The sequence below is a fragment of the Sus scrofa genome, chromosome 1 (assembly GCF_054392235.1).
Source record: "Sus scrofa isolate SSC_HxYL_T2T_F1_AM1 chromosome 1, Sscrofa_HxYL_maternal_Yorkshire_Landrace_v2.0, whole genome shotgun sequence".
NCBI classification, from domain to species: Eukaryota; Metazoa; Chordata; class Mammalia; order Artiodactyla; family Suidae; genus Sus; species Sus scrofa.
Genome location: NC_139383.1, coordinates 115,480,150 through 115,501,963, shown reverse-complemented (window position 1 = coordinate 115,501,963; position 21,814 = coordinate 115,480,150). Strand labels below are relative to the sequence as shown.

General features: G+C 34.5%; 1 protein-coding gene and 1 long non-coding RNA gene across 13 annotated transcripts in view; one reads left to right on the top strand and one right to left on the bottom strand.

The window, feature by feature from the left end:
* Window positions 1-21,814, bottom strand: part of WDR7 (WD repeat domain 7) — a 375,641-nt gene that overhangs the window by 237,606 nt on the left and 116,221 nt on the right. For 6 of the 12 annotated variants that reach the window (XM_021093595.2, XM_021093602.2, XM_021093599.2 and 3 more), the window contains 3 exons: window positions 8,596-8,694; window positions 6,292-6,410; window positions 2,986-3,109 (listed from right to left, as the gene is read on the bottom strand). In XM_021093595.2, coding sequence (XP_020949254.1) covers window positions 2,986-3,109; window positions 6,292-6,410; window positions 8,596-8,694 — 342 coding nt within the window. The remainder of the gene's footprint in view (window positions 1-2,985; window positions 3,110-6,291; window positions 6,411-8,595; window positions 8,695-21,814) is intronic. The other 6 variants (XM_021093608.2, XM_021093613.2, XM_084966976.1 and 3 more) reach the window with 1 other exon arrangement.
* On the top strand, window positions 13,830-19,180 carry LOC146406308 (uncharacterized). The gene is made up of 2 exons (XR_014809259.1): window positions 13,830-13,891; window positions 14,934-19,180. It is a non-coding gene; the product is annotated as an uncharacterized LOC146406308 (long non-coding RNA).

The window sequence follows — 21,814 nt, the reverse complement described above, 5'->3', positions numbered from 1 at the left end:
AATCTGACCTAGGAACAACCTAGTTCGTGCTTATTTAAACACTGCCGAGAACTATTCTCTTCTATCTAGTAAAAAAAATAAAAAGGCATTCATCCCCACTGCTAACAGCACCACTCTTCTCAGACTGAATATCACACTGTACTAAGAATGTGTGTCAAGAATATAACACTGTACTAATCTTTCATGTTTTCCTTTGACCTTTATATTCAATCTATAATTAAGGCTTAGAATTGTCTTTTAGTCTTACCCTATCTACATTTAGGTCTGGATCCTGTATCTCTTTCGTTAATAGCCTCCCATCTACTTGTTCATCTTTAGTCCATCTCCCACTCTACACTAGTCCATTCTTCATACAGCTGTCTCAAAAACAATTTCTCAGTATTTCCTAATTTCCATAGTGTTCTCCTTTTAAAAGAATCTCTAGTGGTTTACTATTTTGTTTCACCTTCTATCTGCTCAGAGTTTGTCCTTAAATTTGAGGATCTTTTATTCAATAAGGTTTACGACGAGCTAATTCTATTTTCTGGACTATTACGAACTTAACAGCCACGAGTTACTGAACAAAGGGCACTGTGCCAGACTAGCCAAAACTTAGAAGCAGAGCTTTTTTCATCCTAATTTTTTTAATATTCTACAAAAATTCTAAATTTAAAATATTTAAATATTATTTAAAATTGTTTAAATATTTTAATAATAACTTCAAGCCTAATACCTTACACACAGAGTCCATCTGTCTAAAGACTCCAATGTTTAACTTAACTTCCTTTTATTAAAATAAAAAATTTCCCAGTAACCAAATGAAAACCAATATTCTCTCAGTAAATAGTCTGTTATTTAAACAGAGTAAAGAATTTTAGATAGCCCATGGGATCCAGGGGCAAAGGCTTCTTGTCTGTCCACCTGCATCTCTCACAGGTGTCCTATCTTAATAAATCTATTTCTTGCCCTAAAAAAAATTTTTTTTTTTTTTGTCTTTTTGCTATTTCTTTGGCCCGCTCCCCACGGCATATGGAGGTTCCCAAGCTAGGGGTCCAATCGGAGCTGTAGTCACTGGCCTACGCCAGAGCCACAGCAACGCGGGATCCAAGCCGCGTCTGCAACCTACACCACAGCTCACTGCAACGCCGGATCGTTAACCCACTGAGCAAGGCCAGGGACCGAACACACAACCTCATGGTTCCTAGTCGGATTCGTTAACCATTGCGCCACGACGGCAACTCCAAAAAAAATTTTTTTTAACTGGAGTTATTAATGTGTGATGTTTCAGTTGTATATGAAATACGTATTTACATTTCTATAGATTATAAATATATTTATTTTAACAAATATATACAGTTTATATATATATATATATATATATATACAGCTTAGGTACTGTTCCATGTGCTTAACAAAGATTCACTCGTTCATGCAAAATAACCCTTTAAAAACCTTACTATCACCTTCACTTAATCTGAAACAAAACTGAGGCTAAAAAGGTTAAGTGTTCAAGGTCACATACTGAATTAAACAACCACTATAGTCACCACTGGCAAATAGCTGGGAGAATTATACCAGTTATAACAATTTTAATCCTTTCAAATCTTTTCATTTTTCCATCTTATACAATTGTGTATGTCTATCTTGACATGTATAATGAATATCTCATTATCAAGAATAAGTGGTCATAACAAAGGGTCTTTCAAAATAAATGCACCTAAAGCCCAAGACAAATTGTCATGGCAAAAAAGTTTTGTTAAAGTTTCATTGAGACTTTATCTTTAAAAAAAAAAAAGGTGGGGGGCTGATTTATTTTGTCTTATACTCAATAAAACAGGTTAAAATTTTAATTCTGAATTCCTCTTTAGGAGAATAAAGAATGAATCAAATGATTCATACATTTGGGAATGAAGCATACTTTTTCTAAAAAAAAAAAATTATGATAGCATAATAAACTTCTACAATGCGCCTTTTTTTGGGGGGTCTTTTGCCTTTCTTAGGGCCACTCCCGCGGCATATGGAGGTTCCCAGGCTAGGGGTCTAATCGGAGCTGTAGCTGCTGGCCTATGCCAGAGGCACAGCAACACAGGATCCAAGCTGCATCTGCGACCTACATGACAGCTCATGGCGATGCTGGATCCTTAACCCACTGAGCAAGGCCAGGGATCAAACCGCAACATCATGGTTCCTAGTAAGATTCATTAACCACTGAGCCATGACGGGAGCTCCCTGAAACTGTACTCTTTAGAAAAAAGATCCTTCAGGAGTTTCCATCCTGGCACTGCAGAAATGAATCTGAAGAGGAACCATGAGGTGGCGTGCTGAATCCCTCGCCTCACTCAGTGGATTAAGGATCCAGCATTGCCATGAGCTGTGATGTAGGTCATAGACATGGCTCAGATTGGGCATGGCTGTGACATAGGCCAGCAGCTACAGCTCCAATTAGACCCCTAGCCTGGGAACCTCCACATGCCACTGGTGTGGCTCTAAAAAGACAAAAGACCAAAAAAAAAAAAAAGAAAGATCCTTCAATCAAAATCCTTGCTGATTTTCCCTTTTTCAATAGTACATTGGTCTAAGCCTACCAGATAGTTCTTAAGGATTCACAATTCCAGCTTCCACTTGGAAAGGATCTGCTTATATTTGCACTTGCATATCATCAGATCAATATCTAAAAAGTTGGAACCCACAATCATAACACTGAAATAGACACAGGCAGATGCTAATATTAAATAGGGTAGAATTATTGATTGAGGATTAACTTTATAAGGCGTCTGTCCATTAGTGAATGTTTTGATATTTAAGTAACTTTTTGCCTTTTCTTTTTTAAACCAAACTCCAAACCATAGGGACTGAGAAAAAGAATGAGCTGAATTTGAGGATCCCCTGTTGCATTTTAAAGTATGATTCACTCTTGCTGATAGGCAGTAGCAAGCACAACTATGACTTTTCGTACTTCCCTGCACATGCATGAGAAGCTCTATAAAAAAGCAGGAGTGCTCTTACGTGATATGACGTGGTCCATGTACTGAGGTAAGTAAGGAGCCCAGGCATCAATGGCCTCCTTCCTTCCCGCCTGCTCAATTCTTCTCAGTTCTGCCAAAAGCAGGGCCTGTGCAGCTTCTCGGACCTAAGACCACAGATCCAGATGCCAAAAAAGGAAGCAGACCAGTGGGTGACATGTTTAAGCACTAGTAAGTTCATAATGAAAGAAAGCTAGAAAATATACAAACCGCATTTATTTACATAAGGAAAACTACTCACCAAACAATGAATTAAGAACTAAAGTGGAATAAATTAGATACAAGCAAATCAAAGATATTTCAATTAATGGTCTCACTGAAAAATACTTTAACACTAATAGAATAATGTTTATTTAATCAGCTTTGGGTTTAAAACTTCATTTTCCAAAACTTTTAAAATATTCTTGCACTTTAATTTAGCATTTTCAATATTTTATTTCCATATAAGTATTACTGTTTTTAAAAAATCACTTCAATTACTAAATATTTCCTTTTAGCCTGAAGAAATTTAACCTTATCTAGTATATTTCTTTATATTATAATGCTAAATTTGTACTGCTTATATAAACATACATATATCAATCCATGCAATTCATGTGGACATGCTAAAACACGCTTAAACAATTTGTTTTCAGGGGAGTTTCCGTCATGGCGCAGTGGTTAACGAATCCGACTAGGAACTATGAGGTTGCAGGTTCGATCCCTGCCCTTGCTCAGTGGGTTAAGGATCCAGCGTTGCCATGAGCTGTGATGTAGGTTGCAGATGCGGCTCGGACACCGCGTTGCTGTGGCTCTGGTATGGGCTGGCGGCTATAGCTCCAATTGGACGCCTATCCTGGGAACCTCCATATGCCGTGGGAGCGGCCCTAGAAAAGGAAAAAAGACAAAAAGGCAAAGAGGCAAAAAGACAAAAAAAAAAAAAAAAAAATTTGTTTTCAACAAGTAAGCAAATGTACTCCTTTGTAATGGCATTAGTTCCATAAAGAAAACTATTTTTCAAAAATAGTTACATAATCTCAGAGTTCCCGTTGTGGCTCAGTGGTTAACAAATCCAACTAAGAACCATGAGGTTGTGGGTTCGATCCCTGGTCTTGCTCAGTGGGTTGAGGATCCGGCGTTGCCGTGAGCTGTGGTGTGGGTTGCAGATGCGGCTTGGATCCTGCATTGCTATGGCTGTGGTGTAGGCCTGGTGGCTGCAGCTCCGATTAGACCCCTAGCCTGGGAACCTCCATATACCATGGGAGTGGCCCTAGAAAAGGCAAAAAAAGGCAAAAAAAAAATAAATAAATAACATAATCTCAGCTCTTCTTTCAATGTGACACGCACTTTTCATTTTGCAGTTTTAGTTTAATTTTGTATTATTTTGGCCCAAGTGCCACAGGCATGGATTCTAACAAGCCAGTCAATGTCAAGTTATGTACCAATCAATTTATTAACTATTTATAACTGAAAAGATAACTCAATAGTGTCTGATAACAGTTCAAATAAAAATTGTTTTTAATTATAACTGACTTTTTTTCTGGCTGTACCTATGGCATGTGGAAGTTTCCAGGCCAGGGATAAAAACCTGCACCACAGCAGAGACAGGAGCCACTGCTGTGACAACGCCAGATCCTTAACCCACTGAGACACATGGGAACTCCTTAATTATAACTGACTTTTGAAGTGAATTCAAACCTCGTTCAAATGTAAAACCATGAAAATTTCAGTATGTTACAATTCCACTTGCAAATGAGTGAAGGGAATCAAGGGAAGTTACAAAAGTGTTATTTAAATTTGGTAAATTAAAAATACTGAGGAGTTCTCACTGTGGTGCAGTGGGTTAAGAATCCAACTGTAGCAGCCTGGGTCACAGCTGTGTTCAGGTTTGATCCCTGGCCTGGGAACTTCCAAATGCTGCAGGTATGGCCATAAAATTTTTTTTTAAATTAAGTAAAAAAATAAAAACACTGAATGATATAAATTGCTTTAGCTATATAGGTCAAATGCTAAAATAAGAAAAATCTGGGAGTTCCCGTCGTGGCGCAGTGGTTAATGAATCCGACTAGGAACCATGAGGTTGCGGGTTTGATCCCTGCCCTTGCTCAGTGGGTTAAGGATCCGGCGTTGCCGTGAGCTGTGGTGTCGGTTGCAGACTCGGCTCGGACGTTGCTGTGGCTCTGGCGTAGGCCGGTGGCTACAGCTCCGATTCAACCCCTAGCCTGGGAACCTCCATATGCCGCGGGAGCGGCCCAAGAAATAGCAACAATAACAACAACAAAAAAGACAAAAGACAAAAAAAAAAAAAAAAAAAAATCTGCATAAAACATTTCCAAGTTCCTGGTGATACTATGCTCCAAGCAATTTCTAATACAGCATAAATCCATTAATACAAAAGAATAGCTACCATTTACTGAGCTCCTACCATGTGTCAGACTCTGTACTTTGTTTTACTTGCATTATCTTATTTGATTCTGAGAGCAATCCCATGAGGAATATATTATTATCCCCACGTTACACGTGAGTTTCAAACAGGTTAAGTAAATCGCCTAGGGTCACAAAGTTAATAATTGGCAGAACTGATATTTAAACCGAGGTCTCATCTAATTCCGAAGACCTTCCCCTTCAATTATAATGCCACCTTCCAATGGACTATGGTTATTCACTTAGCATTTGATTGATATAATAATACCTGAATGTGTGAATTAGGGGCAAGTGGCTGGTATATAAGTGCATGTATGTGTATGATCTGTATAGAAATCAATACTTAAGAAACTGTTCCATAAAGCATATAAAACTTTTTATCGAATACTCATTGGATTTTTTTAAAATGTAAATAAACATGCAAGTTGAAACATTACTGTTTAGTATAAAACTGAAAAAACACTGGATTCATATTTTCTATCATATAATAAACAGGTGATAATAAATCAGATAAACATTTTTTGTTTCAAATTTACACTTATCCAATGCATTTTGGTTTTGGTTTTTTGTTTGTTTTCTTTCTTTCTTTTTTTTTTTTAAGGGCTACACCTGCAGCATATAGAAGTTTCCCAGGCTAGGGGCTGAATCAGAACTACCGCTACCAGCCTATGCCACAGCCACATCAACACCAGATCTGAGCCATATCTGCAACCTATGTCACACCTTGCAGCAACATCGGATCCTTAATTCACTGTGTGAGACCAGGGATTGAACCAGCATCCTCACAGACACTAGTCGGGTTCTTAACCCACTGAGCCACAACAAGAACTCCCTCCAACGTGTTTTTAATGTTTTTGTTTTTCTATCCATTTCACCTTGATATTACCTCCAAGCATCGATCCTGCCATCTCCGAGCCAGCATCTCCAGAAGTGGAGGCCTAAATTTGTCCAATCCCAGTAGATCAGGCAGCATAACACAATGCATAGCAGCCAACTGACTCCATCCTGTCATAAGGTAATATATTAAAAAACTTTTAAACACTTTGGCATTCCTTAATTCATACACTTTTCTATATGTAAGCATACCAAAAACAAACAAAAAGGGCAGACCTACAAAATTATGCTATAAATTATTTTAATTTATTGTTAGATATTTTGTACAAAGACATATCAAATGCATTTCATCTCCAAATAATTTAATTGGGGCTTATAAGAACTCTCAAATTCTTAAATAAAAACAAATTTCCACATAAAGTATATACTAATTCCGTAAGAAAAAAATACATTCTAAATAGTCCCTCTAAAATAAGATACTTATTCAGGGTTAGGAAAGCTTGAAAATAAACACACACTAGAGCTATAGACTTGAACCTTCTGTCAGTTAAGAGGGCATGCACACAGATAGCCAAAGATAGGTTCATGTCACTTAAGGTCTGGCTATCTGGCCATCATATCAGTCAAGAGAGGCATCTCCCCTTCTCTTCAGAGGGTCTTTAATTAAGGTACTTACTGATCCCTTTTCTTATAAAAGGAATCAGAAGTATAGTTACAACTGTAACTAAAATAAGTAAACTAACACCAATTTTGAGAGGAAAAAGTGAATTCCTACATTCCACAAACTAAGAACTTAATCTAAAATTCATAAAATTTTAAGTATCATTAACTCTAATCTATGAGAATAAAAGTTATTTTTTCCAAAATTCTAACCCACAATATGGAACTTAATTATATAAAGACAACAAACAGTGTAAACCAAAAAAAAAAAAGTGTAAACCACTGCAATATTTAAAAGTACTAGTATCAAAGTAACAATACCCAGACATTCTCAAATAGTCATTTTAATCTCATTTTAAAGGTGTCTGTTAAAAGGTGAATTATCTGTGACCACAGAATTTTAGCAAATCAGTGTTTTGAAATAATCTAAGCTGTAGTATTCTAAAACAACAACAAAAACTCTACCATAAAACTCAAAATGACTATTGGGATTGTTAATAAGAGTGAGTGAGTAAGAGAGTATGAGAAGCCACCTATGTAAAAATTCATTCTTTCAGTAAGGAAATTCTCATCAACTGAGAATATATAATTGCATTAATTACGGTGAAAAGCAAACACATTTTAGATTATAATTTATTTTCAACAGAGGAACATATATATACATATATACACACACAAATATATATAGACAAATTACTATCTAGTAACTTCTTAAAGTGTTTTAATGTCTCACAAATGTATGAAGTGCATTTATGAGCTAAATTTGAATGTGAAGATGATTCTCACCATGGTCCAAAGTCAATACCTAATTTTTGAATGAATAAATTACTACCTTTCACAACAGCTTACCACGTAAGACCCTAATTATATTTGTTAAAACCCAATCTTAACATACAAATCTTATTATAGGTCTATGACAAGGAAACCAAACAAAAAGTGAGTTATACTTCTTATGTTCTCATGTTTTCTTTCCAAAGGAAGATTACTTAGAACACAAGCTCTGTACTTTATGCATACTGCATCATTCTTTCCATTTGAATAGACTGGTATATTGCTTTTAGTGAAGAGTCATATCATCCTGGGTTACATATGAGACTTTGTAAATTTCCCTCTTTTTGTGTTACACAAACTGGTGAAGATTGAGCCCACAATAAAAGGAGTGAATATAATGCAGAGCTCAGAAGTTCCATCGAGCTTCCAGTTAATATAAATAATCCTAGATGGATCTTGAGGAATAAAGATTTGTAGATTTCATTCACATTTTCAGAGCTCCAAAAATACTTTCCCCTATAACCAGGGCATATATTGTGTACAGAGAACACAGTGTGTCTGTCACAGAGCAATGGTACATGAAAAATAAATTATTTAGCCCTAACACCACAGATGACATGGCAAACATCATCATGAAAACCAATCCCCTTTTTAATATCTACTTCCTATCAAAGATTAGCATCTTTGCGCTTTTTTAATAGCATTCTAGACTACTGGAAACAAGGTTTATACCAGCCAGGAAAAACATTATATTTTCATAATCAACCCTTATCATTGACATTAGCACATCAAGTTATAAAAGGGAAAACTTTTGGATCCCATACATAACGAAGCAGATGAATGTACAAATTAGATAAAAAGAACATGTCGTACCAGAATAAAGCATAGACTGAAAGGAAGTTGTTAGAAAGTTGAGAGAGAATACCTTCATTTACTAAGAAACAGGTATGTAAAGCAGGAGTAGAAGCAGGGTCAGAGCCAGAGTGATCAGCATCAGACCGAGCGGAAACGACAGGTGCAGCAACTTGCAGAGGAAAATAGAAGAAATAAAGGGGAGAGAATTGAGATACAGTGGTTTCTGAAAAAAAGCTCAGTATTAGTGAAGAATGAAAAACAAAGCTGGCAAAATATAGTAAATGTAGAACTGAAAAATGATGTTTTAATCAGAAGGGCATGATTGGTAAAGATTACAGCAGTGAAATGACATATTTTATTGAACAACAATCCCAGCATAGGTCAAATTCCTCTTAAAACCAAAATCTGAATTGATGCATCAACTAATACAAAAAATAGTTCTAAAATAACGAAGGTTAAAATGAAAAAATGACAACAAAGATATTAAGAATATGCAAAAACAGAATTCCATTTTTAAAATGTGTCAGATAATGAAAAGTTTATATTCATCTTCAGACTATCGATTAACTTTTTTTCTAATAATTTCCTAAAATTACGTCTAAATCATGTTTTAACATTTCAAAACAATATTCACTGAGATCATTTCAATTTTCTACTCCTTTTAATAAAAACTCAATTTAAAATATACCAACTTGTAAAATACAACAAACTTTAAGTTAAATATACTTAATACTTAACTCTTGTTGGAAGATTCCTAAATATAGCTCCATTCTTCAGAGTTCAAAAATATTTTGATGATACAAATGTTTTATAGTCTAAAATGATTACTGGGAATGTTATAATCCTTATAGAATAGATGCAACAATCTCCCCCCCAAAAGTTATGTTACCAGGAAAATGTTCATCTTAAATTATCATATGAAAAGGCAAAAGGAGCGTATGGCACACACATTCTACAACTAGAGGTCAATGTTAAGATTTAGAGGTCACCATTTGACACTTCCTTCCTATGGAGAAATTACCATATGTCATGCACAAGCATCTTCAAATTAATCCCTCTTCTTTCTTCTGTCATTGAACAGCAATAGGTTTGGGCTCCTGAACAGATTAAGCATTGTCTGCTGAATGATATGTTTGCTTTTCATGCAGTGAAGTTCTTTTGTAACTACAGGACAGCTGCATGAAAACAACTTTTCATAATTTCCACACGAATGCATCATAATGTCAATCAGGCACGTGTGAGGTAAACAGGAAAACTAAAAGAAGTGTATGAGTAGGAATAAAAAATAGAAAATCCTATTCCGTAAACCCTGAAAAGCACATCTTGCAAACCTGAAAGTTAAATCTGGGAAATTTTAATTTCTTTTTTACTGTAATAGACCACTTTTTTGTTCCTTATACAATCATAAGCATTTTATAACGTTATGAATGACTCTCAACTATATATTTCATAAGATCTAAGGACTCTTTTCTAATTTCACAAATAAATCCCCAATATTTCTATATATTTCACTGAATAATTTTTTATCACTTTTAATTACAAAATCAGTTATTATGGCCTATAAAACATTCACTTCCTCATGCAAAAAGCTCGTAAGCCATGGTGGCAAGGAGTAAATTTTCAGGTTTTAGCGTTCATGCTATCTAAATTGTGGCAAAAGTTCCTCTACTGGTTTCCAACAGTTGGGGCTTTTCCATAATTTCACTTTAAATAAAGGAGAAGCGATTACTAGCCTTGAAAAGCCTGTGTGATCTTCATCTGATTTTATTATTAATTCTGAAAGGACACTAGAATGGAAGGTGAGAAAATTCAATACAAATAAACAAAAGTTTAGGACTAAGTGATTATTACCATAGCTAGGTGAAATATGGAGTGGGATTAAACTCCAATGTTTTCCCTAAATCACAAATCTAATGGAAACTAGAAATGCTACTAGAAAAAAACTGCTAGAATAAGAGTGTGTCTTAATAGACTAATGTTCAATATATGTAACTTTATTTTTAATGAGAGAAATAAACAGATTCTCTGAGTACTATATTTTTGGAGTCCTATTTAAATGATACTGTATGTAGAAAAAGCCATTTAACACTTTCTTTCAATAAATTCAGTGGGCACTAAAAATTAAAGAAAAAGACTGTAATAGAATCAAGGAATCATATTTACTATGCTTTAAAAATCTCTGCATCACCATCAAAAAATCCTTTATTCAAACTACCTCATAACTGAAACTGCAGAATCTAGACCTATTTTCATAATTCATTGAGAATATTGAAATTAAACTCTGCTAGATCTTTTAAAACTGTCCACATATAGAAAAATCAGGGGAGTTCCCGTCGTGGCGCAGTGGTTAACGAATCCGACTAGGAACCATGAGGTTGCGGGTTCGATCCCTGCCCTTGCTCAGTGGGTTAAAGATCTGGCGTTGCCGTAAGCTGTGGTGTAGGTTGCAGACGCGGCTTGGATCCCGAGTTGCTGTGGCCCTGGCGTAGGCCGGTGGCTACAGCTCCGATTCAACCCCTAGCCTGGGAACCTCCATATGCCGCGGGAGCGGCCCAAGAAATAGCAACAATAACAACAACAACAACAAAAAAAAAGACAATAGACAAAAGACAAAAAAAAAGAAAAATCAGCAATAGAAATTAGAAGGAAAAATACCAATACCATAATAAAAAGCTCAAGATTTAATGACATATAATAAATCTGAGTAAGTTATGTGCAGCACTGAACATTGGAGATTTACACCACAAAACATAAGCAAGCATTTAATTTCTTAAAACAGAAGAGCTGTCAGGTCAACTACCAATTTGCTCCTCTTATTAAGGATGAGCAAAACACAAGGGAAAACAGTCTTTGCACAGCTTCGAAACAGTGACAGAACTGACCCAAGTTCTCTTATTTTACATGGGAAAGTTCTTTAAGTAATGTTCCAGCTAAGAGCCTCTTCACAACTGCTTACTCACACATGAAAAGATGGATGAAGATAACAAGTGTACAAACATATGCTCTGGGTTCCATTGAAATAGCACGTATATAAGTACTTGACAATGTCCACGGTTTCAGTCTTCATTTGAAATCTGATTTTAAACTCCATTTTTCCCAGCTGCCATTGTGAATATTAAAAATACAAATAGGAAAGAAAACCAACATACTCTGGTAGCAAGTGCTCTCTACATATTGGTCTAAAGCTCATTATCCTCCCAGTAGATGAACACGAATGGCCCCCTCAACATATTTTTCAGAAGGAAAAAAGAAAGAAAACATAGACACTACAGAAAACCTAACGCAATGTCTAAAAAAGTAGGTTTTTCAAAACTAAATACTGAAAATAAATAAATAAGTAAAATTATTCAACAATGGATCACTTTGAAGTGTTATATGATAACTGTGAAGCTTTGAGAGGGGGAGGATAGAGAATGAGAAAAGCTGAAAAACAATGAGAAGTTAGGAAACTTAGAGTCAATCATCTACCTAATACAAAAAAGTCTTCCACATGGGGTATGCCATCTAATATACAGATCTTAGAGAAACATTTGCCTTTTTATAAACTTCTTTTATGTCCACATTTTCATCTTAAGTAGACAGGCATTCTAGTCATCTTTTAAATCCACGTGAAGCATTACGATAAATCATTAATCAAACATAAGGAAAAAGGATACCCTAAAAACACTGTAAAAGAAGGGCACAAAGAGCTACAGGCAGTAAAGTAATACAAAGTTTCAGGTGGAAGAAAGGATAAGGACCTGCCATAAAGCAGAACGAATATACCGCCCCAGACGATACTCTGACAGACAGATGTACATCAAGGCAAAATATAAAGGTGTCAATAATGTGTCACTATAATGTGTAATACAGTCACACCACTAAGCCTCTAGATTACCATTGGATTACATCAAAATTAGAGTAAGTTCAGATAGTTTTATGTTGGCCTATAACTCCAGCCAAAGAGTCTTAAAAAAAAAAAAAAATCCTTCAGTAAAAAATCCTTCAGGAGGAGACCCAGTAAAAGGTCTCCTTCATTACTAATGTCCAAAACAAATAAATAAGCAAGACTAAAACCGTGTGGAAAGAGTTCATTATAGTGAAAGATAAAATTAGAAATTTCTGCAGTGGCGCAGTGGGTTAAGGATCTAGCACTGTCTCTGTGGCAGTGCGGGTTCAATCCCCAGCCAAGGGCAGTGGGCTGAGGACCCAGCGCTGCCACAGCTACGGCATAGGCTGTACCTGAGGCTGGGATTTAATCCCTGGCCCAGGAACTTCCAAGTTCCGTGGGTGCAGCCAAAAAAAAGAAAAAAGAAAGGAAAAGAAAAGAAAAGAAAAGGATAACATAAATACTAACTTGAATTAGACATAGGAAGACTATATAAATTTTCTTCCATTTGATTAACATAATAAGGGCCTACTCCATGCCAGGTACTGGGCTAAATATATAAAAACTCATAAAAATTAGACAAAGATGCTCCAAAGTACTAGGAATCTGGTAGGAAAAGCAAATAAGTAGCCAACTAAAATCATAAACTGCACTCTTCTGGATCTCCTCCACTAGACATAAGCTCCTGGAAGGCAGGTATCTCTTCTGTCAGCCCTTTGAGCCTTAGTTCCTAGTTATTGACACATTGACTCTAGAAGCATAAACAGTAGGCATCTATAGATTCATTCATTCAACAAATATTTACCAAGTTCCTCCTATGTACCAGTCACTATTCCAAGCACTTGTGATAAATCAGTGAACAAAAGAAAAAAAAGTCCCTGCTCTCTGAGCTTCCAAAGCAGACCAAAGTTTGAGCTTTTGCAATTAAATTATAGCTGCTGCAATATTTTTTAAAAAGGCACCTAAGTTCAAACACAAAATTTTAAGGAGCTCTCAGGTCCATCCATTGGCCTGATATATACTCTGAGTTTTTTGCTACAGATCCTGGAAAAGGATAAGTAACTATTGGTTAATTTACCTAAATGATTCCTGAGATAATTTAACAATGACTACCTCTTACTTTTAGGTTTAAACACCCTAAATTGAATCCACTTCTGAAAAATAAAATTGCAAATAACATAACAAAGCTTTAAATCTTTAAGTTGCCTAGATTTGCCTCCACACCTAACCCTGAATAAAGATGCTGCTACAAACATAAAGATATGGTCACACTCGAGATAAGCTCTAAAGACACAGACTTTTGCCATGAGGCTGCTGAATTGATATAGAGAAGCACAACATGTCAGAATATAGAAAAGGTTAACACCATGGTCAGATTCAGGGTTGTTTGTCCCTTTCTCAAGGAAGATGTTTTATAAACCGCACAATCAAATATCTTTTTTTTTTTTTTTTTTTTTAAGGGCCTCACTCACAGCATATGGAAATTCCCAGGCCAGGGGTCAAACCGGAGCTGCGCTGCTGGCCTATACCACAGCCACAGCAAAGCAGGATCTGAGCCATACACTACACTATAGCTCACATCAATGCTGGATACTTAACCCATTGAGTGAGGCCAAGGATCGAACCTGCATCCTCATGGATACCAGTTGGGTTTGTTACCCACTGAGCCACAACATGAACTCCCTAATATCTAATAATTAAATTCTATCTCTATCAAAAAGTACATGACTGCCAATAAATATTAACTATTGGAAAACAGTGAATTAACAAGCCCATGAAATACCCTGATCTTGTTTTCAAGAAGTTATGTTAGCAAAACTATATCATCTTTACTCTCAGGCCCAAATGCCTATAAAAGATTCAATCTCCAGCTAAAGTCTTTACTCCATATAGATTATTTTGAAGCTGAACATGTATTAGCCAACATACAGGTGGCAGTTTATCGAAAACAAGCATATTCATGTTTGCAATGCAACATGAAAAGTAAATTGTGAGTCAATGTGTGCTACAGTGGGATTAAGGACAATAAAATATAAGGAAAGAGGAAAATGTTTAAAAGAAAACCAATGTAGAAGAAGTCAGAGTAGAAAGATGAGAATATATAATACTCTGCTGAAGAGCAGTCAGAAAACAGAGTGTGTTATCTGTATCTCTTACCAATTCCTACCCTGCATTGGTTATTTATGTTTGTGTGTTATCTACTAGAAGCAAATAAACTATTCAAGAGTGCATACACCAGACTAATCTCTCTTCATCTCAAACAAATTTGTTTGGAGGAAAAAAATGCCTAATAAATATTTATTAAAGAATCATTACATTTCAGGAGTTCTCATTGTGGCTCAGTGGGTTTAAGAACTGATCCATAAGGATGCAGATTCGATCCCTGGCCTTCTTCAGTAGGTTATGGATCCAACTTTGCTGCAAGCTGTAGTGTAGGGTCACAGATGTGGCTTGGTTCCCTTGTTGCTGTGGCTGCGGCGTAGTCCAGCAGCTGCAGCTCCAATGCGACCCCTAGCCTGGGAACTTCTATATGCCGCTAGTGTAGCTGTAAAAAGGAAGTAAAAGAGAAAGAAACTTTACATTTCAACATTCAGATAATAAGTGGGTTTTGTAATGCCATCCTAAAGAATTTTACTATGTAGCTCTCAGTACAGATAATGAAAATTCATTAAAAATCTATAGCTCATGGAGGTATTCAACAGAGTACTCAGGAAGGTCCTGCCTCAGTGATGGGAAATGACAGGCTTTTGATGGAGCACTACTCCAAATCTACCTAACAAGTAATAAAAGCAAGATCAGAAAAAGATCAAACTGTTTCCAAGTAACTGAAGCTCAAGAAGCTTCAAATATCTGGTAAAATTCAAATATCTGCCATCTAATCAAAGATTTCCAGGCATGCAAAGAGTCAGGAAAGCACAGTCTATAATGAGAAAAAAAAAATTAAAATCAACCTAGAATTGACAAAGATGTCAGAACTATCAACTAAGGATGCTAAAACACTTAACATAACTGTAACCTATATATTTTTAAGTTAGAGGCAAGGAGAATACAAAAAAGACCCCAGGGAGTTCCCTGATGGCTCAGTGGGTTAAGTATCTGGAATTGTCACTGCTGTGGTTAAGATCACTGGTGTGGTACAGGCTGGATCCCTGGCTTAGGAATTTCTGCATGCCACAAGTATGGACAAAAAAAAAAAAAAAAAGACCCCAATCAAAATTTTAGACACAAGCCACAATGAAATACATATTGGATGAGATTAATAACAGGTTAGTCATTGCCAAGAACAGATGGAGAACTTGAAGACACGGAAAAGAAATTACCTAATCAAAACAGATAAAAATGAATCAAAAAAAATAAAAAAGAGTATCAGTGAAGCAAGTTCAAGTGGCCTAATGTACCTGTAACTTGAATCCCCTAAAGAGAGCTGAGATGGGGAGGATAGAAAGAATATTTGAATAATAATGATTGAAAACTTTTTAAATAAGTGAAACATATAAAACTAAGAAGTCTGAATAATTCCAACCATAAAAACATGAAAACCACACCAAGGAACTTCATAATAATCAAATTTTTCAAAATCAGTGATAAAGAGAAAATATTAAGCAGCAAGAATTAATTAAAAAAAAATCTTTTGAACAGAGAAAGATAAGGATGATATCAGAATTCTTGTTTGAAACAATACAAGCAAGGAGACAATACAGTAACATTTTTAAAGTACCAAAAGATTAAAACGGTCAATCTAGAATGATATGCTGAAAAAAAAAATTAAAAATCAGAGGCAAATAAATATGTTTTCAGACATACAAATGCTGAAAGAATAGCAGATCCCCACTACAAGAAATGTTAAAGTGAGTGCAATGTTAGGCAGAAGGAAAATTATACCAGATAGAATACTAGATCTACACAACAGAATAAACATCACTAAAAATGGTAACTCTATAGATAAAATGTATGTTTTTTTCTTATTACTAAAGCCTCTTTAAAATACAACTATTAAACACAAATAACAACAATGATTTCTGAGATTTTGTAACATATTTAAAAGAGAAACTCACGACAAAAATAACGTAAGGGCTAGAAGTGAAAAATCCACTCATGACAAAAATAATGTAAGGGCTAGAAGTGAAAAATCCAAGTAAAATATCATAAGGATTTTATATTAAATGTCAAATGCTATAATATCACTTCTAGATACACTGTGATAAGTTATAGGGTTAGACTAGAAACTCTAAAATAAACCAGTAAAATAATAAAATAGTAACTACCTAATAAGCTAATAAAGAAGATAAAATGGAATCATAAAAAATACTCTATTATTCTGAAAGAGAATAAAAAAAGGAAAAGAAGAAACAATGAATACATGGGACAAGGAGAAAAATAAATAGCAGAATGACTGACTCAAATCTAATGTATTAACAATCAAACTGAATATAAATGGTTTAACTGCCCCAGTTAAAAAGCAGGTCAGCTTGCCTATAAGAAATGTATTTTATGTAAGGATAACTTGATCCCCTTGCTGTACAGTGGGAAAATAAAATAAAATAAAATAAAATGTATTTTAAATATAAAGACCCAAATAGGGGAAAAATAAAAGGATGGGTAAAGATATGCTGTACTAATAGTAACCAAAAATGCTGAAATGGCTATATTATTATAAACAAAGTAGATTTCAAAGCAAAGTATATTATCAAGGAAAAGAGGCTATTTTATACTGACAAAAAAATAAAAAATAAGAAAACAATTCTAAAGGCTTATGCACCTAATAAAATAAATCAAGCAAAAACTTACAGAAATTCAGTAAGAATAAACAAATCCATAACCACAGATTTCAATACCCGTATCTAAACAATAGAACCAAGTGGGCAGAAAAATCAGTCAGTATATGCTAAACTTGAATGCTCTCAAGCAACCTGACCTGACATTTATGAAACACTCCACCCAAGAGCAGCAGGATACAGTCATCTGAGGTGCACACAATATATTGACCATGAAAGACCATATTTAGGGCCATGTTTAAGTCTCAATATTCAAATGATTCAAACATACAAAATATGCTATCTGACCATAAATTAAGAATCAATAGCAGAAAGATCCTTGGAAAGTTCCCAATGTTTGCACATTTATCACAACAATAAATTACCCATGGATGAAAGAAAAAGTCAAAAGAATGATTAAAAGGACAACATAACAAACTATGTGGGATGCCTTAGGGGTAAAGCTGTACTTAGGGGTATATTTGCAGTGCTGACTGCCTCTATTAGAATAAAAAGAAGAAAATTTTGAAATCAATGACCTCAGGTTCTACCTTAAAAAAAAAAAAAAAAAAAAAAACCTAAAAAATAAAAGCAAATTTAAAGCAAAAGAAATGAAATAATAACAACCAAAGCAGAGAAAATGAAATGGAAAACAGAAAAACAGTAAATAAAAACTGATGAAACCAAAGCTTATTAAGATCCATAAAACTGCTAAGTTACTAGCCATGCTGATCAGGAGAAAAAGAGAAAAAACAAAAATTACAAATAACAGAAATTATAGGATATCATTTCAAGTCCTATAGACGTGATATTGAAAAGAAAATATGAGAATATTAAACAACTTTTTGCCAATAAATAACACAAACGAGCAAAGTCCACCCAAGACAAAATTAAAAAAAAAAAAACCCTAAATAGCTCTATATCTATTAAAGTATTTAAATGCGTAGTTAAAAATCTTCTCATAAGGAAAACCCCATACCTACATAATTTGGCCAAACAGGTAAAATAAGTAAAAAAAAAAAAAAAAAAAAGTAACAATTCTACACAAACCCTTCCAGAAAACACAAGAAAACAGATAACATCTTAACTCATTCTGTGAGACCAGCATTATTACCCTGTTACCAATATTGAACAAATACATTACGAAAATGAAAATATAGACCTAAATCACCAAGACCATACAACAAAAGCTCTTAACAAAATTTTAGCAAATTATATCCAACAATCTATAAAAAGAATAATTCATCATGACCAAATACGATCTACCCAAGGATTGCAAGGTTTTTTAAACAGTAAAAAGACAATAAAGGAGAAAAACATTTGATAATTTCAACAGACACAGAAAAAAATCACCTGACAAAATCTAATATCCATTCACAATTTTTAAATCTCAACAAATGAGGAATAAGAGGGCACTTTCTCAACTTACAGCTTATCCAGAAAAATTTATAGCCAACATCATACTTAAGAGTAAAAGACTGAATGCTTTATCCCTATAATTGGGAATGAGGCAAGGATGTCTGTTCTAACTTCAATTCAACATCTTTCTGTAAGTGTACACCTATGCAATAAGGTAAGAAAAATAAAACGCATACCAACTGAAAAGAAGTAAAAAGAAAAAAGAGAAGAAAAGAAGTGAAATTATCTTTATTTACAGATGACATGATTTTTTGAATATACTCTAAAATAAGAAGGGCTGAAAAATCAGTAAGTAACCATCAATCTTAAGAAGTTTAAAAAAATAATACTAACAGCATACTGAATCTAAAGGAAGTGGGGGAAGTAAAGAGAGAGCAGAATTTCTTGAAATAGAAAAAATATGCCACCTTACACAAGCCAGAATGGCCATCATCAAAAAGTCTATTAAAAAAAAAAAGTCTATAAACAATAAATGCTGCAGAGGGTGTGGAGAAAAGAGAACCCTGTTCCAACTGTTGCTAGGACTGTAAATTAGTGCAACTGTATGGAAAACAGCATGGAGATTCCTAAAAAAAAAAAAAAAAAAAAAAAAAAAAAAAAAACTAAAAACAGAATTACCATTATGATCCAGCAATTCCACTACTGGGCATCCATCCAAAGAAAACTACAACTCAAAAAGATACATTTAACTCAATGTTCACTGCACCACTATATACAATAGCCAAGACATGGAAGCAACCTAAATGTCCATCAACAGAGGAGTGGATAAAGGTGTGTTAAATATATACAATGGAATATTATTCAGCTATAAAAAAAGAATGAAATAATGACATTTGGAGCAACATAGATGGACCTAGAAATTATCATGCTAAGTGAAGTTAGTCAGACAGTGAGACACAAACATCATATGTTATCACTTATATGTGGAATCTAAAAAAGGATATAATGTGCTTATTTGCAGGACAGAAACAGACTCACAGACTTTGAAAAACTTATGATTAGCAAAGGAGAAGGTTGCGGTAGGAGATGGACTGGGGGTTTGGGATGGAAATGTTCTAAAATTAAGGTTGTGATGATGATTGTACAGCTATAAATATAATGAAATTCACTGAATTAAAAGAAAAAATATCCATTAGAAAGGATAAACAAAGAACCTTGCCTTCAGTAAAAGCATTAAGAAGATTGATAAGGTCCTATTAAGATTAATCAAGAAAAAAGAAATATACAAATGATTTTTATCAGGAAAAAAAAATGGAGACACCAGCACATCACCATGAATACTAAAGGAATTAAAAAGATAAGATAATGCTATCTTTTCAAATGCAAACAAATTTGAAAACTTAAAACTGGAAAAACCCTAAATATATACTACATAATGAAACTGACACAAAAAGCAGCAGAAAGTCTGAAGAGTCATTTAACATGAGAGAAACAGAACTCAGACTTTTAAAACTCTCCAAAAGAAAACTCTAAGTCTAAATACAGCAAATTCTACTGCACATTTATGAAATAAATGATGCCAATATTACACATATTCTATCTAAAAACAGAAAAAGAAGATTCTCCAATCCATTTTCTGAAACCTGAATAATGCAAGACCTTATAAAGACATTAGAAGAAAGAAAACTTTTCCTAAATAAAAAACATTAAACCAAATGCAATAACATATAGGACGGTAATAAATCACAAGATTGCTTTTATTCCGGAATGCAAAAATTGATTCATGTTCTAAATTCATCACATTAATAGAATAAAAATAAATTATATAAACACCTCAATACGGAAAAAGCAAGACAAAATACAACATACATCGATGATAAGCATTCAGCAAAGGAATAGTAAATTTCTTAAATTTTCTGCAAAAGCATATAGGAAATATCATAGTTAGGAAAGCCAAAAAGTTTTCCCTTTGATATTAGGAATAAAAAAGCTGTCCCATATGATTGTCTATAAGATCAAAGGAATCTACAGAAAAGTATTACTGTTAACAGGTGAATTTAGCAAGATTCTTTGATATAAGGTCAATATACAAAAATCAACTGCATTTCAGTATCAGGGGCACAGAAAATGAAGAAATTTCAAGAATATATTAAAAATCTAATATTTAGGAATAAATCTAACAGAGGATATATAAGACCTCTACCCAGAAAACCATACAAGAGTTATGATATCTAAATAAGATCTAAGTAAATATAGAGATATATCAAGTTGATGAATTAAATGAGTGAATCCCATTAAGATAATAATTCACCCCCAAATGAGCTATAAATTCCACAAAAATTGAAGTTAAAATCAGGAGTTCCTGTCGTGGTGCAGTGGAAACGAATCCGACTAGAAACTATGAGGTTGCAAGTTCGGTCCCTCGCCTCACTTAGTGGGTTAGGGATCTGGTATTGCCACAAGCTGCGGTGTAGGTTGCAGATGCAGCTTGGACCCAGTGTTGCTGTGGCTGTGGTGTAGGCCAGCAGCTGTAGCTCCAGTTAGACCCCTAGGCTGGGAACCTCCATAAGCCACAGGTGCGGCCCTAAAAAGACAAAAAGACGAAAAAAAAAAAAAATCGCAGTAGATCTTTGTGACAACAAGAAAATGGTTCTAAAGTTTATACTGAAATTCAGAGACAAAAACAGCCAAGAATTCTGTATGAAGAACAGGTAGGAAGATGTGATCTATTAAATACCAAGTCTTACTATAAAGCTATAGGAATTAAGGCACAGGGATACACAAACAAATCAATGGGCTCAAACAGCTCAGAAACAGACCACATTATATAAGGACATTTTATTTAAGACAAAGATGGCACTGCAAAGCAGTGGGGAAAGAAGCATCTCTCGACCAATTTGGTATCATATGAGAGTAAAATTGAAATAGGACTGCTGCTTCACATAATATTCAAAATTAAAGTCTAGGCAGCTTGTAGATCTAAATGAGAAAAGTAAAATTAGAAAGCTTTGAAAGAAAAGAGAGAAGAATATCCTCATCTCAGAGTAGGGACATCAGGATAACTTCTTAAAAAGGACACAAAATATTAATCATAAATTAAAATATTGATATGCTGGATGTATTAGCTATACAAAAATGGCTAAACTAGAAAAGATGGAAAATATTACATGTTGACTAGGATATCTTACCAGCTGTGTATTAGAGGTCTCACTGACCCATATCCTAGCTAATACACTTAGGAAAACATGTTAACACTATCTATAAAGCTGAAGGTAAATATATGCAGAAATTCCACTTCTGGTTACTTG